This window comes from Scyliorhinus torazame, chromosome 8 (assembly GCF_047496885.1).
Source record: "Scyliorhinus torazame isolate Kashiwa2021f chromosome 8, sScyTor2.1, whole genome shotgun sequence".
NCBI classification, from domain to species: Eukaryota; Metazoa; Chordata; class Chondrichthyes; order Carcharhiniformes; family Scyliorhinidae; genus Scyliorhinus; species Scyliorhinus torazame.
In genome coordinates, this window is record NC_092714.1 from 220,969,800 (window position 1) to 220,985,058 (window position 15,259).

The following is a 15,259-nucleotide window of genomic DNA, read 5'->3' on the forward strand; positions in this document are numbered from 1 at the left end:
ACCTGGCCTGGAATTTGGAATGCAGTCATTCGAGAAGATTTCAAAGTGTGTTTCTAGCAGTTTGGAAACTCTTATGTGGCAACCATCTTGGGGGGATTCTAAGGAGAAAACCACAGACACTAACTTGGGTTCAGAGCGGAATGTCTTTTTGAGCACAGTGCGCTTGAAAGGGACTTTTTGTGATGATGAGACTCATTTTGGTTTGAGATGTACTTTGCAATCTATGTTATTAGTTAAATCTGTGTATTTGTTAAGCTAAAGGTTGTATTATAATCCAATTTGTTCATCTTTAATAAAAAAACATTTTCCTTGTTGTCAAAGCTCATTCATGGTCCTGTGACTCTGTTCCTCTACATTTTATTTTTAAAAATAGTATAAGTTTCCGGTCTTTTGAGCCAGGATTCCATTCTGGTATCATCCCGTCCAGTTATGACATCAACTGGGATCGTAACACAATTAATTTATGCAAGCACCTCTGAAGTACCTTGGGACTTTTTTCTATATTTAAATGACACAAAAATCCCTGAAACTGATCAGTGTACAGGACCTATCGTTAGTCATATTTGACCTTTGCCTGTTTAATCTCCAAGGGGTTTGGGCTGAGTTACTGCAAGTTTGAGGTGGAAATCCCCTCCAGAGAACCTAGAACCTGAGTAAATAGAGCAAGCAATTGGCTATCTCCTCAACCAATCAGATTGTGAAACAAACAGCACAAGGTCTGAATAAGGAGTGGAAGGTAGAATGATTAAGTCAATGCCCCAAAAAACATCGAAAGAGAAAGCAAGATTAGATGGAGAGAACAGTTAAGTGTTTTTTTTAAAGATCTCTCAACAATAAACATTGCAGGAATGAGACATCATATTGTAATGTTTAATTTTCAGTGCCACATGGGCAGTAAGTAACCTTTCAGGTAATTGGACTCAAAATTCCTGTGATGAGCTTACTTTGTATCTGTCATACAAGAACAGGAACTTTGCATCACTCAGTGAGAGGACCAAATTAGTGAGATTCCTTTTTCACAAAGCTCAAAGTGGATGGGCAAATATGAAAAGCAATCTCTTGATTTCTTTACATTTTGTACATATTTATAGAGTCAAGCTTGGATAAAATGTCAAAACTTATATTGAGACTAGTTCAGTTCAGTAGTGTTACACTGTACATATTTTTATAAAATACTGAAGATCCATTAAAAAAAAAAACAAGAATCCCTACAGTGCAGAAGGAAGCCATTCGGCTCATCGAGTCTGCACCAAATTCCCAAAAGACCCTGCCCAATACCCAGGCAACCAATAGAAAGACTCAGGTCCTGAACAAAAAAAGGTTTCCAACTGAATCCACCATATGCCATGCCAAACGTATTCTGGTTTTCGATAGGGTGGCAGATTTCTTTGCGCATCGCTCTCGCCTGAGACTGATGTGGTGTTTGCACCTAAATAGCAGTGAACACTGTTAACCTTGCAGTTTCAGAGGAATTTTTGAACCTGTTTTTGTAATAGAATCCATCCTCCCTCTCTGAAGAACACTCAATCTGCCACCCTATCGAAAACCAGAATAAGTTTGGCATGGCATATGGTGGATTCAAGTGGGAAACCTTTTTTTGTTCAGGACCTGAGTCTTTCTATTGGTTGCCTGGGTATTGGGCAGGGTCTTTTGGGAATTTGGTGCAGACTCGATGAGCCGAATGGCTTCCTTCTGCACTGTAGGGATTCTTGTTTTTTTTTTTAATGGATCTTCAGTATTTTATAAAAATATGTACAGTGTAACACTACTGAACTGAACTAGTCTCAATATAAGTTTTGACATTTTATCCAGGCTTGACTCTAATCAAATGCATTTTGTACATATTTATAATCTATCTCTTATTTGATGTGACAACTAGCTATCTAGAGTCTGACTTGTTTTGTGTGTTAATGTTTGTAATCAGAGGGGACCTAACTCCAGATGAAGTGGTTCATCTCATCAACCAGGGTTTCCAGGAAGGAGAAAAGGATTTTAAGATCAAGGCGAGATCCATTCTTTGCTGCATGCGTCATATGCCAGGTAGTATATTGTTGCTGGTATAAATATATTTTCATCTGTCCCATCTATTTATAATTTTATTTCTAACTTGGAGCATTTTCAGCAATTGTCAGACTTGCTCCCTGAACCACCTGCCAATTATCTGTCACGTTTCTCTGCATTATTCAATTTTCTACTTATCATACTGAGCTGTGATTCTGTCCCAGTTGCTGATCTCCAAACACAATGATGCTACCTCACCGATCCCTTGATTAGGCTTATCCTGGATTGACTGGAGTATAACTTTCTTCTAGCTTTGGTATGCCGATGGTATGTTTTGCATTTGTTTCCCTCCCATCAATGTTATTGCTACCTTAATCCACCTGGAATCCCTTCAGTCTGTCTTGTGATTACCTTCCGAGCTTTGTGCCAGCTTGCCGTGCTGCGAATTACATTGTATTCCTGGGATAAGGAGATTATGAGGAAATGTAGAATAGGTTGAACCTATATCAGTTGGAGTTTAGAAGAATGAGAAGTGATCTCAGTGAAACATGTAAGCTTCTGAAAGGGCTTGACAGCACAGATACTGAGAGGGTGTTGCTCCACGTGAGGAAATCTAGGACTGGGGGCGTAAGTTGAGAATAAGAGGTCTTCAATTTAAGATGGAAATTGAGTAATTTCTCTTATTGGAGGATCGTTAACCTTTGGAATTCTCTACCCGGGTGCGTAGTGTAGGCCAGGTCATTGAAGGCTGAATTATACAGATTTCTGATCTATATAGGAGTCTAGGGAAATGAGGATAGGCAGGAAAGTGGAATTGATCTAAGATTAGGTCAGTCCTTAAAAGCTATTTCCAAGTTCAGTTTGAGGGAAGGGGTTAGAAGGTTAGGATCTGGAGGTAGAAGAAAGGATTGTTGCTCCATGTGATTTTAATTCCCCTCATCAACCTGCTGTTGCTATTGGATCCTGGCCTGCACTCGTTTTCCTTCCTTCAACTGGCTGCCAACCAGCTCAGTTGGTATTTGGTGCTGGTGTTTCAGGGTATATGGTCAAGATACAGGTGGTGAGTTAAGAGGAAGGATGAGGTCAGTAGCAGATGGTGAGGGAACCCTGAGAGAAGGAGCACAGAGGACATCCCCACTGGCAAAGAGCGATGCACTGATTTTTCTGCCCAGTTACCCTATTGCTGCTGGACGTTGGATTCCTTCCCATGCTACCAAAACAAAGGACCACATTCCCAATACTGGAAGGCCTTGGGTTTGTTTTGTCCATTTTCCATGGCCCCAAAATTCTCCCCGATTATGCCAGCCCCCAGATACCCCACTTTTTCCTATGCTGCTTGGTCCCATGCAGAGCTTTTCTTACAACAAAAATAAGTCCGCTACATTAGTCCTCCAAGACCTGCATGTCATAACTCCATGCGGATTAACTGAAATAAAAGCAAAAAATGGTGGATAAACTCAACAGGTCGGCCAGCATCTTGCGGAGAGAGAAACGGTGTTAATCTTTCGAGTCCTTATGACCCCTCTTCAGAATTCTTTAACTTTAAAATAAATGACAGGCTTGACAAATAACTTTGAGCACTTTATATCTATTTCTCATGCAGGAAGAGTACAAAGTACTAATGGTCCGAGGGAACTTAAAAAAATTCAAGGAGAGAAACATACTGGATTTAATAGAAGTAATGAAAACATTCATGGAGAGACTAATGGGACTAAAGATTTTTTTAAAGTCTCCACAGTGTCTCTCCACAGATGCTGCCAGACCTGCTAAATTTATCCAGCAATTTCTGTCTTTTATTTCAGTAAATCAGCATGGATTTATGATGTGCATGTCCTGTCTGACTAAAGTAGCTGATTTTATTTTGTAAAAAATACTTTGCATGAGGTCGAGCAGCAATGGAAAGTGAAGGATCCTGATCTTGCGTCATCTGTTGGTTGAAGTTGCTTAAGTGTACAAGTGGAGTCTTTGCCTTTTTGTCTCGTACCAAATGCTCCTTCGAAGCATTCCCACTGCTTACCTCTACTTTAACTGATACTTGTATAAATGTTCAAGCACTCTATCTGTTTCTGACAGATGACAGAACTTGCCAACAGTTGATAATCTAACAGGACTGTAGCTGGACGGGCATTCTTCCTGCATGTGAAATGGATATAACGTCCTCCAGTTATTTATTAAGTCTGTCATTTCTTTTTTATCCATTTATTTATTTAAAAAAAATTTAGAGTACCCAATTAATCTTTTCCAATTTAGGAGCAATATAGCGTGGCCAATCCACCAACTCTGCACATCTTTGGGTTGTGGGGGCGAAACCCACGCAAACACTGGGAGAATGTGCAAACTCCACACGGACATTGACCCAGAGCCGGGATCGAACCTGGGACCTCGGCGCCATGAGGCAGCAGGGCTAACCCACTGCGCCACCGTGCTGCCCTATTATCCATTTATAAGCCTGCCTGTATTTGTCTTTAATGGACCCATATTCCCCTTCCGATTCATAATATGTTTACAAAACCTTTGCTGTTAACTTTGATATCCCTTACTAATTTTTCATATTACCCTTTTGCACTTGTGTTGCTGTTTTTAGCTCCTTCACTTTGCTGGGTTTCCACCAAAAAACAAGAATGAGAATTTCTTTACTGGGAGCCAATGTCGATCAATTGTTTTCTGAATTGTTCCACTTTTGCCAATAGCTTGCCAATCCCTACCTGCATACTATGGCTTGAAGTTGCTGTTTCTCTGTAGCACATATGAGCTAAACGCGTTTCTGTTTAGTCTTAAGACAGGAACAACTATTCCCAACTCTGTAGTGTTGCCTGCCTCAGTCCGGAGCAGGCTCATCTGCTACTGAAATCCTCCTGGATGTCTTGAAAGTTCCATTGCACTCCTGGTCAAGACTCCATATTCTATTCTCTGAAGACTGAGGTCACCCAAAACTCTGCCCATGTCCCAACTCGCACTGTCCCATTCACTCATCAGCCCTCTGCTTCCTGACCTGCATTGGCTCCCAGTAAAGAAATTCTCATCCTTGTTTTCCAATCTCTCCATGGGCTACCCCCATCTACTTCTGTTATCTTCTCCAATTCTCTTGAGATATCTATGCTCTTCTAATTCTAATCTATTCAGAATCCTTGATTTTAATAACTGCACCGTTGGTGGCTATGCTTTTAGCTGTCTGCCGAATCTCTTCATCTCTGTAACACACTTTCCTCCTTTCGAGAGGCTGCATTTTTCCTTTAGCTGGTTTTTGTCATCTGCCACAATATCCCTCTATGGCTCCATGTCAAATTTTGTTTTACAATGCTCCTGTGAAGTATCTTTGGTATTTTGTTACATTATAAGTACTCCATAAATATGAATAGTCGTTGATGCAAGGAAAGATGAAGAGTGCTGCTAATTAAATCAATGAGGTACATTATTATTGAAAGTAATATTGAGATATGATGCTACCTCCTTGAAGAATGCTACGTCTTTGAAGAATGCAATCATGGAAAGATAAAGTGATGGTATTGATGTATTTTCAGAATGGTCTGCTGAAGTTGTGCGCCTGTGTAAGAAATATCACAATGAAGGTGTTGTGGGCATCGACTTGGCAGGTGACGAGTCTTTAAACTGTGGCACCAAGTCGGGCCATTGCAAGGCCTATGAGGTAGGTGTTTTTCCTCAACATGGTGAATTAACTGAATGGGGAATGCTGGATTGAAGCAAAATTCAAAAATAAGATGGATTCCATTTCTGCCTTCTGGAAACTTGAAGATTACATGAGGTAGTGATTGTTGCAGAATGCATCTGTGCACCCCTGCTGCACGTCATCATAAGAGTGCATTCAGTATACACTCCTGTAGAGGATCCCTTCGCTGTAGCATCCTCGGGTTCTCCTGGTCACTGGATCATAAGTGAAAACCCTAGGTGCACGACATAAACAAGGTTTCTGCTGAACATCTAGCTGGCCGATTGGGAGAACCCCTGAGAAAGTTTTGGGTTTGTAAACCATACTTTGGGTACATGCTTGTATTAGAGCTGCATCAGTTTATGTTTTGCAGACAGAATATCCTCCCACGTTTGGGAGACTTTGATTACTTCATTGGCTGTGTTCCCCATCTGACTTGTTGTGTTGTGCATTTGATTGACTGCTCAGATGGTGTCGGTCATATGTGCTCAGATGGTGCCAGTCATTATAAGTATGATTTAAAATGTGCTTTCAGATCCTTTTGAATATCAAATGCTGCCAATATTTTACTGCCCAAGAAGTAATTTTGCTCACTAGTTAGAAGAAATATTGTCATGACACATAGAAGCATAATTTCGTACATCACAGATCACAAACCAACCCTCAAAAATGTCATAATAAAGAAATCAAAATAAGTAAAAAAGAAAACATAAACTAATCTAAGTCCCTCTACTGTTCTCCCACATTCAGGTTTGTATTTAAAAACTAGAAAATAGCAACTGTACAGATGACGAAATGCCCCATTCTTTGGACATCAAGCCAATATATTTCACTAAATAATTGCGAGCTTTAATATGTGATTCCTGTCTTGCGCAAATGTTCTTTTTTTAAACACACCTTCAATGATTGACTCATTATTTTGAAGAAGCAAGAACACAATACACAGTAGTTTTGAGTTTAAATTTGTTGTAGTGAAGTGTGAATATAGGCTATGTGCATTACTCAATCATCTAGTAACGCGAACAGTAATCTCTTTATAAATGTCAAATAGTGTATGACCTCCACATTCCCAAAGCCGATATAAAATGGAAGCAAGCCAGCCTTTACATGCTGCTTTTTCCGAACAACATAATCTGGCATCTCCCCAATGGCAGAAGCCAAGGATTTGCAAACCACATCTAATCAACAGTGACTTTCTTCAGCAATCAGACTCAAACTGATCCTGGTATATGCTCCACAGTAATACCTTTGTATCAACCTTAAAAGGATAGAGCAGGTTAAATACTATTGCATCTTGGCATCAAAGGTTTAAACTGTGCTCAAAACTCCAAATTACAATGCCATGGGTGACATTTATTTATGATCCTTTATGACAGCAGTCTAATAAATGATGTTCATCAACAACATGTCATCTGTACTTCCAGTCCACCCATATTGCAATGCAGCTGTGATTTAAGATGATGAATCATTTGTTGACCAGTCACTCCTGTGTGCAGGGGAAATTGAATATTGGGCAAGAAGAATTAAGTACAGATACAGGACCAAGATAGATAATTTTGCTATTTAAGATTGCATGAAAAGGACCGTTGGAATTTTAAACTTGAAAATAGATGACCTAATTTACTGAGCGTTTGATAGATAGAGGTCTGACTTGTTTAGAATCATAGGTTTATAGCAGAGATTTTGTGCTCATCCTCCGCATACCTTATTGACAATTGTGGGGTCGGTGGGTCATTAAATTCCTTGAGGATGCACTTGACAAGTCGCCAACTCCTTTGCACACCTTCCCTGCCCCTTAGAGCAGAGGACACCCACCCATATTTGAACAGGTCGTCGTCAAATCATCAAACTATGCTGCAAAGTTTATTTCCTGGTAGTTGCTTTGGTTCAAGAATAAATACAGCAGACACATGTTTATTCCAAGCATCCAACTTTCTTGTGGTGATAGAAGGCCAGAGCTCTTTTATTTTTGGAACAGAGCCTTTGCAAGCACTTAGTGTGATCTTGGATGAAGAGGAAAACCCCAAATAATCTTTTTTTTAAAACCTGTCCCAGTTTAGCGAAACTCACAAGAAGTGTTTAGGGCCCCAATTCCAAAATACTATACAATTAGTTCTGAAAAAGGACCTAGGCTCAAGAGTGTAATTCCATAAAGGTCCCTAAAATATAACCGCCACACAGATTCCATAAGCAACAAATGGCAGTGCCATCACATCAACGGCAGGTATTACAATTATTCACTCCTTTAAACAGTGCAGAGAGAGCTTAAAATACTTCTATTCAGGAGTTAATGGAGTTCAGGCCTAATGGAGTTTTTAATATGTGGTAACCTTTATGGTTATGGTACTTTAATGTAGTGGCATAGTGGTATTGTCACTGGACTTGTAATCTAGAGACCCAGGGAAAGATCTGGGGACCCGGGTTCAAATCCCGCCATGGAATATGATGAAATTTGAATTCATCCAAGCCTGTACTGGAATTAAAATTAATGGTGATCATGAAACCATTGTCGATTATCATAAAACCCCATCTGGTTCACTCGTGTTCTTTAGGGAAGTAAATCTGCCACTCCAGATTCACAGCAATGTATTTGACTCTTAAAAATGCCCTATAAATTGGAAGGCAGTTAGGGATGGACAATAAGGCCAGTGACCCCTGCATCCCATGAATGAATTTTTAAAAAAACAAACAAATCAGAAGATTACAGGTTCCATCAGCATAGCAAGTTGTGAAATTAAATTTAACAGATCTAGACAATTACGATCTAACTGAATTGTCAAACTAATTCACTAACATTTTTCAGAGATGGGTACGTGATATGTCCACTGTATTTTATGACACGTGACACCAGCCTTCTGAAGTGGTAATGACCAATCAATGATCATGACCAGGCTTGGGAAATGCCAATGCAATTAACTGCAAAGCTCTCCTCACCAAATGCTGGATGCTGGCACACAAAATGGAACGGCTTTGCTGTGCCAACTTCCCAACACCACCATGCTATCTCTTCCTCCCTCACTGATAAATTAGAACTCCTCCATGTTGGAGGAAACACGACCAAAGTAAGTGCCTAAAGAGCACATTGGATAAAGCCTTCAATGTCCTCTATCGCCAAAATTGGTCCATTGGTGAAGGTGAGAGAACAAACAATTAGTGGCCTACTTGTTGTCTTGCTCAACTCTGGTCACGGACTACCTGACACATGAATTGTAAACTTGATCACCATATAGTTCTCAATAACGCAAAATGAGAGTGCTCTTCATTTACTGTGCTTTGTAGAATACAAAGAACAATACAGCACAGGAACAGGCCCTTCGGCCCTCCAAGCCTGTACTGGTCATGATACTACCCTTGGCCAAAACCCTCGGCATTTTCTTTTGCCATAACCCTCTCTGCCCATCCTATCCATGTATTTGTTGAGATGCCTTTTGAACAGCGTTAATATATCTGCTTCCACAACCTCCCCTGGCAACACGTTTCAGACACTCCCCCTCTCTGTTTTAAAAAAAAAAAAACTGCCTCGCAAGTCTCCTCTAAACTTTGCCCCACGGATCTTAAACCTGTGCCCCCTGGTGACTGACACCCTCCACCCTGGGAAAGAGTGCATGCCCATCCACTCAATCCATGCACCTCATAATCTTGTAGACGCCTCAGGTCATCCTTCAACCTCCGACGTTCTAATGAAAACAGTCCGAGTCTATTCAGCCTCTCTGCACAGCCAATACCCTCCAGACCAGGCAACATCCTGGTAAACCTCCCCTGCACCCTCTCCAAAGCCTCCACATCCGTCTGGTAGTGTAGCGACCATAATTGTGTGCAATATTCCAAGTGCAGCCTTACCAAGGTTCTGTACAACTGTAGCATGACTTGAGCATTTATCAGATTTTATGGACTATTGGGCGGCATGGTTGTACAGTGGTTAGCATTGCTGCCTAAGGCGCTGAGGACTCGGGTTCGAAACCCGGTCCTGGGTCACTGTCCGTGTGGAGTTTGCACATTCTCCCCGTACTGCATGGGTATCATACTCACAATCCAAAGATGTGCAGGTTAGGTGTGTTGGCCAAGCTAAATTGCCCTTTGATTGGAAAATTAATAATTGGGAACTCTCAATTAAAACATTTTTTTTTTTTTACGGACTATCAACTGCGGCAGAATTATATCACCACAATCTGGAACCTCTTGGTCTGGCAGGTATGATGACACAGTGTTTCGCACTGTTGCCTCACAGCGTGGGGGACCTGGGTTCGATTCCAATCTTGGGTGACTGTCTGTGTGAAATTCTCCCTGTGTCTGCGTGGGTTTCCTCCGGGTGCGCCAGTTTCCTCCCACAGTCCAAAGATGTGCAGGTTAGATGGATTGGCCAAGCTAAATTGCTGCTTAGTGCCCACAAATGTGTAGGTTAGGTTACCAAGTCGCGGAGATAGGGCGGGAGAGTGAGCCTAGGTAGGGTGCTCTTTCAGAGGGCCGGGATTCTAGGGTTCTATGATTCCATTATCTGCTGCATCGCTATCATCCCTAGAAATTAATATTGGCTCTTTGGAAACTGTAGAATGGCATGCCAGGAACAGCACTACGCATATCTTAATAGGAGCCACCATCCTAGTGAAGCTACATAGAACATAGAGCTACCTATTGCTATTTACAAGGTTATAAATGCATACAACAGATCATAAATAATCTCTAGTTTGACCATATTTACTAAGGAATCGTGGACAATTGGTTAATTAACAGGCGGAAGAGATTCCGTAAATTAACTTTAGCATGTTGGAGCAGGAATCCATAGAATCCTTACAGTACAGAAGGAGGCCATTCTGCCCATTGAGTCTGCACCGACTCTCCGAAAGAGCACCCCATCCCTGCACATATACTAAGGGTTAATTTAGCATAGCCAATCTACCCAAAATGCACAACTTTGGACTCTGGGAAGCAACCAGAGTACCTGAAGTGACCAGCGGAAATCCAGGCAGACATGAAGAGAATGTGCAAACTGAACACAGACAGTCACCCAAGACAAGAACTGAACCTGGGCCCCTGGCGCTGTGAGGCAGCAGTGCTAGTCATTGTGCCACCGTGCCACCTTTACTGGAGGCTGTTCAAAGTGAGGAACAGAGGAAGGGTAATGTGTAGGGGGGATGGATTGCATCCTTTATTACCAGGATTGAGTCCCAAATGGTATGTTGTTTTCCTGATGCCAGTGTGAAGAATGGATAATCCCTGATTGAATTTTTTAATGAATTTTTTTTATGAAGAGGTGACTAAAGTATTGTGTTGGGGAATGTTAGTTATATGGATTCCAAAAGGCATTTGATACAATGTTATTTATATGGATTCCAAAAGGCACTTGATAAAGTCCCTCATAAAAACATAACTAAAATTGAAGTTCCTGAACTTCAGGTAAATAATTGACCTTGTTAGATTGTCTGAGTACCATGAGACAGAATAGGAATAATTAGCAAGATATGAATAATGCTGTCCTAGAGAGATGTGTGAGGCCTTAGTTATTCACTATTAATGACATAGATGATGGTTTAGAGAGCCACATACACAAGTAGTCAATGATTTGTTTTTCTAAATTTAGAGTATCCAATTATTATTTTTTGAATTAAGGGGCAATTTAGTGTGACTAATCCCCTATCCAGCACATCTTTGGGTTGTGGGGGTGAAACCCACGCAGACATTGGGAGAATGTGCAAACTTCCCCCACACGGACAGTGACCCAGAGCCGGGATCGAACCTGGGACCTCGGCGCTGTGAGGCAGCAGTGCTAACCACTGCGCCACCATGCTACTCCACAAGTTGCCAATGATACAAAGAAGGGTGATGTAAGTAAGATGGAAGCATAAAATTGTGAAGAGACATTGATTAAGAGACTGGGAAAATGGTGGCAAATGGATTTCAAAATAGGGAAGTGTTAAATCATCCAATTTGGACCGAAAAAAGGTAGATCATTTTGTGGGATCATCATGGGGTGTGGATGTTGCTGTCTAGGCGAGCACTTTTATGGCCCATCCCCAATTGCCTTTGAGAATGTAATGGTGAACTATTGCCATCCGTGTGGTGTAGGTACACCCACAACGCTGTGAGGGAGAAGGTTCCATGGTTTTGACCTAACAACAGTGAAGGAATGCTGATATATTTTCAAGTTAGGATCATGTGTGGCTTGGAGGGGAGTCGAAGGTGGCGGTATTCCCATGTATCTGCTGCCTTTATCGTTCTAGGTGGTAGAGGTTGCCGGTTTGGCAGGTGCTGTTCAAAGGAGCCTGGGCTATAGAAGCAGCAGAAGTCCAAAGAGATTTCGGGATCTACATTTATGCATCATTGAAATGTCCTGAACAGGTTTAAAAAAAAAAAAAAAGCCCCTAAAAAGCCAAACTGAATATTAGTCTTTATATCTAGACGACTAGAATACAAAGAGTTCAGAGACATGTTGCAACTATAAAAAGCACTGCTAGGCTATAACTCGAGTACTGAGTTCATGTCTGGATGCCACACCCGAGGAAAAATATACTGGACTTGCAGAGATTGCAGAGTAGATTACCTAAATGATACCTGGACTTCGTTTGTATTTCCTTCAAGTAAATTAACCCTCAAAATAGGATTGCATTTCCTAAAATTTAGAAGATTATGGGGTGATTTAATCAAAATTTCAAGATATTTAAATGACCTGGGGTAGGGTAGATAAAGAGTATCTATTCCTACTGGCTGTGAAGTCCAGGACTAGGGGACCAAGTTTCAAAATTAGAAGCTTGCTATTTACAGTGAATTTAGAATGTGCTTCCATGTACAATGTATGGTAGCAGTTTGGAATAGCAGTTTGGAACTGCCTTTCACAAACAGAAGCTGATGTTGGACCCATTATTCATTTTAAATCTGGCATTGATATATTTCTGTAGAACAAAGATATTAGCGGATATGGAAGAAGCTTGTATGGAGTTAGGATGCAGAGTAGAGGCTAAATGATCAACTCCTGTTCCTATAAACACATCCATTCTTAAACATGGCAGAACGTAGTATGCAACTGCGAAGAAAAGAGACAAGTTTTGAAGTATTTGCAAGCAACGTTCCTTCTAATTTATTTTTTTGGAGTCAGGGTGATTTATTAAGTGTGGGGGCGGTGCATGTGCCATAACTTGTGCTCCAGACCTAAGCACACCCCGAGGGGCCTTTCACAGTAACTTCATTGCAGTGTTAATGTAAGCCTACTTGTGACAATAAAGATTATTATTATTATTATTATTAAACATGGACAAAAGAGCTGAACCATGTAACTGTCTTTGACATCAAGGTAGCATTCGATCAAGTATGGCAGCAAGGAGCCCGAGCAAAACTGGAATCAATGGAAATCAGAGGGGAAACCCTCCACTGGTTGGAGTCCTACCTTGCACAATGGAAGGTGGTTGTTGGAGGTCAGTCATCTCAGTCCCAGGACACCACCACAGGAGTTGCTCAGCATAGTGTCCCAGGCCCAACTATCTTCAGCTACTTCATAAATGACCTTCCTTCCATCATTAGGTCAGATGTGGATATTTTCGCTGATGTTCAACACCATTCGCGACTCGTCAGACACTGAAGCAGTCCATGTGCTTGGGCTGACATAAGGCAAGTAGCATTTGTGCCACACAAGTGCCAGGCAATGACCATCTCCCATGAGAGAGAATCAAAAAATCGCCCCTTGACGTTCAATGGCATTACTGTTACTGGATCCTCCACTATCCACATTCTTGGGGCGTTACCATTGACCACAATCTGAATCAGATCAGCCAAATAAATACTGCAGTTACAAGAACAGGTCAGAGGACAGGAACCTGCGGCAAGTGACTTGCCATCTGGCTCCCCAAAACGTGTCCACTACCTACAAGGCACAAGTCAGGAATGTGATAGAATACAGCCCACTTCCCTCAACAACACTCTAGAAGCTCAACACTATCCAGGAAAAACCAGCCCGTTTTAATTGGCACCTTTTCCACAAACATTCACTCTCTTCACCACCAACGCACGGTAGCAGCAATGCACTGCAGAAACTCACCAAGGCTCCTTGGGAATCACCTTCCAAACCCACGACCACTACAATATAGAAGGACAAAGACAGCAGATACATGGGAATACTACCACTTGGAAGTTCCTCTCCAAGTCAGTCACCATCTTGACTTGGAAATATATCGCCGTTCCTTCACTGTCGTTGGGTCAAAACCCTGGAACTCCCTCCCTGGAGCTATGGGTGTACCTATACCACATGGACTGCAGAAGGACTGCAATTATTAAGGGCAATGGGGATGGTCCCTCAGGTAGGGCGACAAGTTTGCTGCTTGACCTGCAGTTTCCTATTCTAGCAATTTTCACTGGCCACAAGTGTTGCAACGCCTTGGGTCGTCCTCCATTAATTCTCTCATGGGGTGTGGGTATTGCTGACAAGGCTGCCGTTTGTTTTCCATCTTGAATTGAGTTGCTTACCATAATTTCACGGGGCACGTAAGGGTCAATCATATTGCTGTTGAGTCACATGTAGGCCAGACCAAGTAAAGAGGGCAGATTTCCTTCCCTAAAGGGCATCAGTGAACTAGATGTGTTTTCATGACAATCAATGGTCGTTTCATGGTCACATTACTGAGACTAGTTTTTAATTCCAGATTTATTAATTGTACTTAAATTCCACCCGCTGCGAGGGTGGGATATGAACCCTTTTCCCCAGAGAATTAGCCTGGGCCTCTGAATTGCTAGTCCAGTGACATTACCACTAGTCCACCACCATCCTGTTCAACTGTGGGGTTTTTCTTAAACCAGGCTGATCTTATTTACTCTTGTCCACTGTATGAAAACTACATTTTTATGATACTCAAACATCATTGCCCTCATCTCCATATACTGTATCATACTGTGATAGAGGCCTGGCTGAAATAAGAGGCGTATGGGATGCAGCTGGGAGGAGCGGTACTCTGAAAAGACATTTGTGGTCTTTACAAAAGGCAGGGAAATAATAGAGCTTGTGCAACAACCATTGAGGAATCTCATAGAATCACAGAAAAATACAGTGCAGAAAAGGCCCTTCGGCCCATTGAGTCTGCACCACCACATGGAAGGCACCTGATCTGCCAATCCTAATCCCATTTGCCTGCATTTGGCCCATAGCCTCGAACGTGCCAACTGTTCATCCAGGTACTTTTCAAAGGATGTGAGGCAACCCACCTCTACCACACTCTCAGGCAGCGCCTTCCAGACTGCCCCCACCTTCTGAACATTACCAGGAAGATGCTTTCAAAATTCCTGTTAAAAGTGCTTGGCACAGTCTCAAACAGGACTCCCTCTCAAAAGTCAGCAGTGCCTCAGAAAAGGACGTGATACAGTTGACATGGTGTTCGCTGCATGTTGGGTTCAGGAGAAGTGCCACAAACCTTTTTTTTATACATGTTTTTTTATTGGGTTTTTGAACAAAGTAAATTTACAGTTATGTACACAGAATAATATATATATATATTTAGAAGAGAAGGGCACACACAAACATACCAAAAAATAATAATAATAGAAAAGAAATAAAATAAAATAACTGGTAAGGTATTATGCACCAGCTCAACAGCAGGAACTCTGTACAATTGG

At 41.6% G+C, this 15,259-nt stretch overlaps 1 protein-coding gene across 1 annotated transcript in view; it reads left to right on the top strand.

The window, feature by feature from the left end:
* ada (adenosine deaminase) overlaps positions 1-15,259 on the top strand; it is a 93,527-nt gene that overhangs the window by 60,440 nt on the left and 17,828 nt on the right. Inside the window, exons 5-6 of the mRNA XM_072514797.1 lie at positions 1,925-2,040; positions 5,523-5,647. Of these exons, the coding sequence (XP_072370898.1) occupies positions 1,925-2,040; positions 5,523-5,647 (241 nt within the window). The remainder of the gene's footprint in view (positions 1-1,924; positions 2,041-5,522; positions 5,648-15,259) is intronic.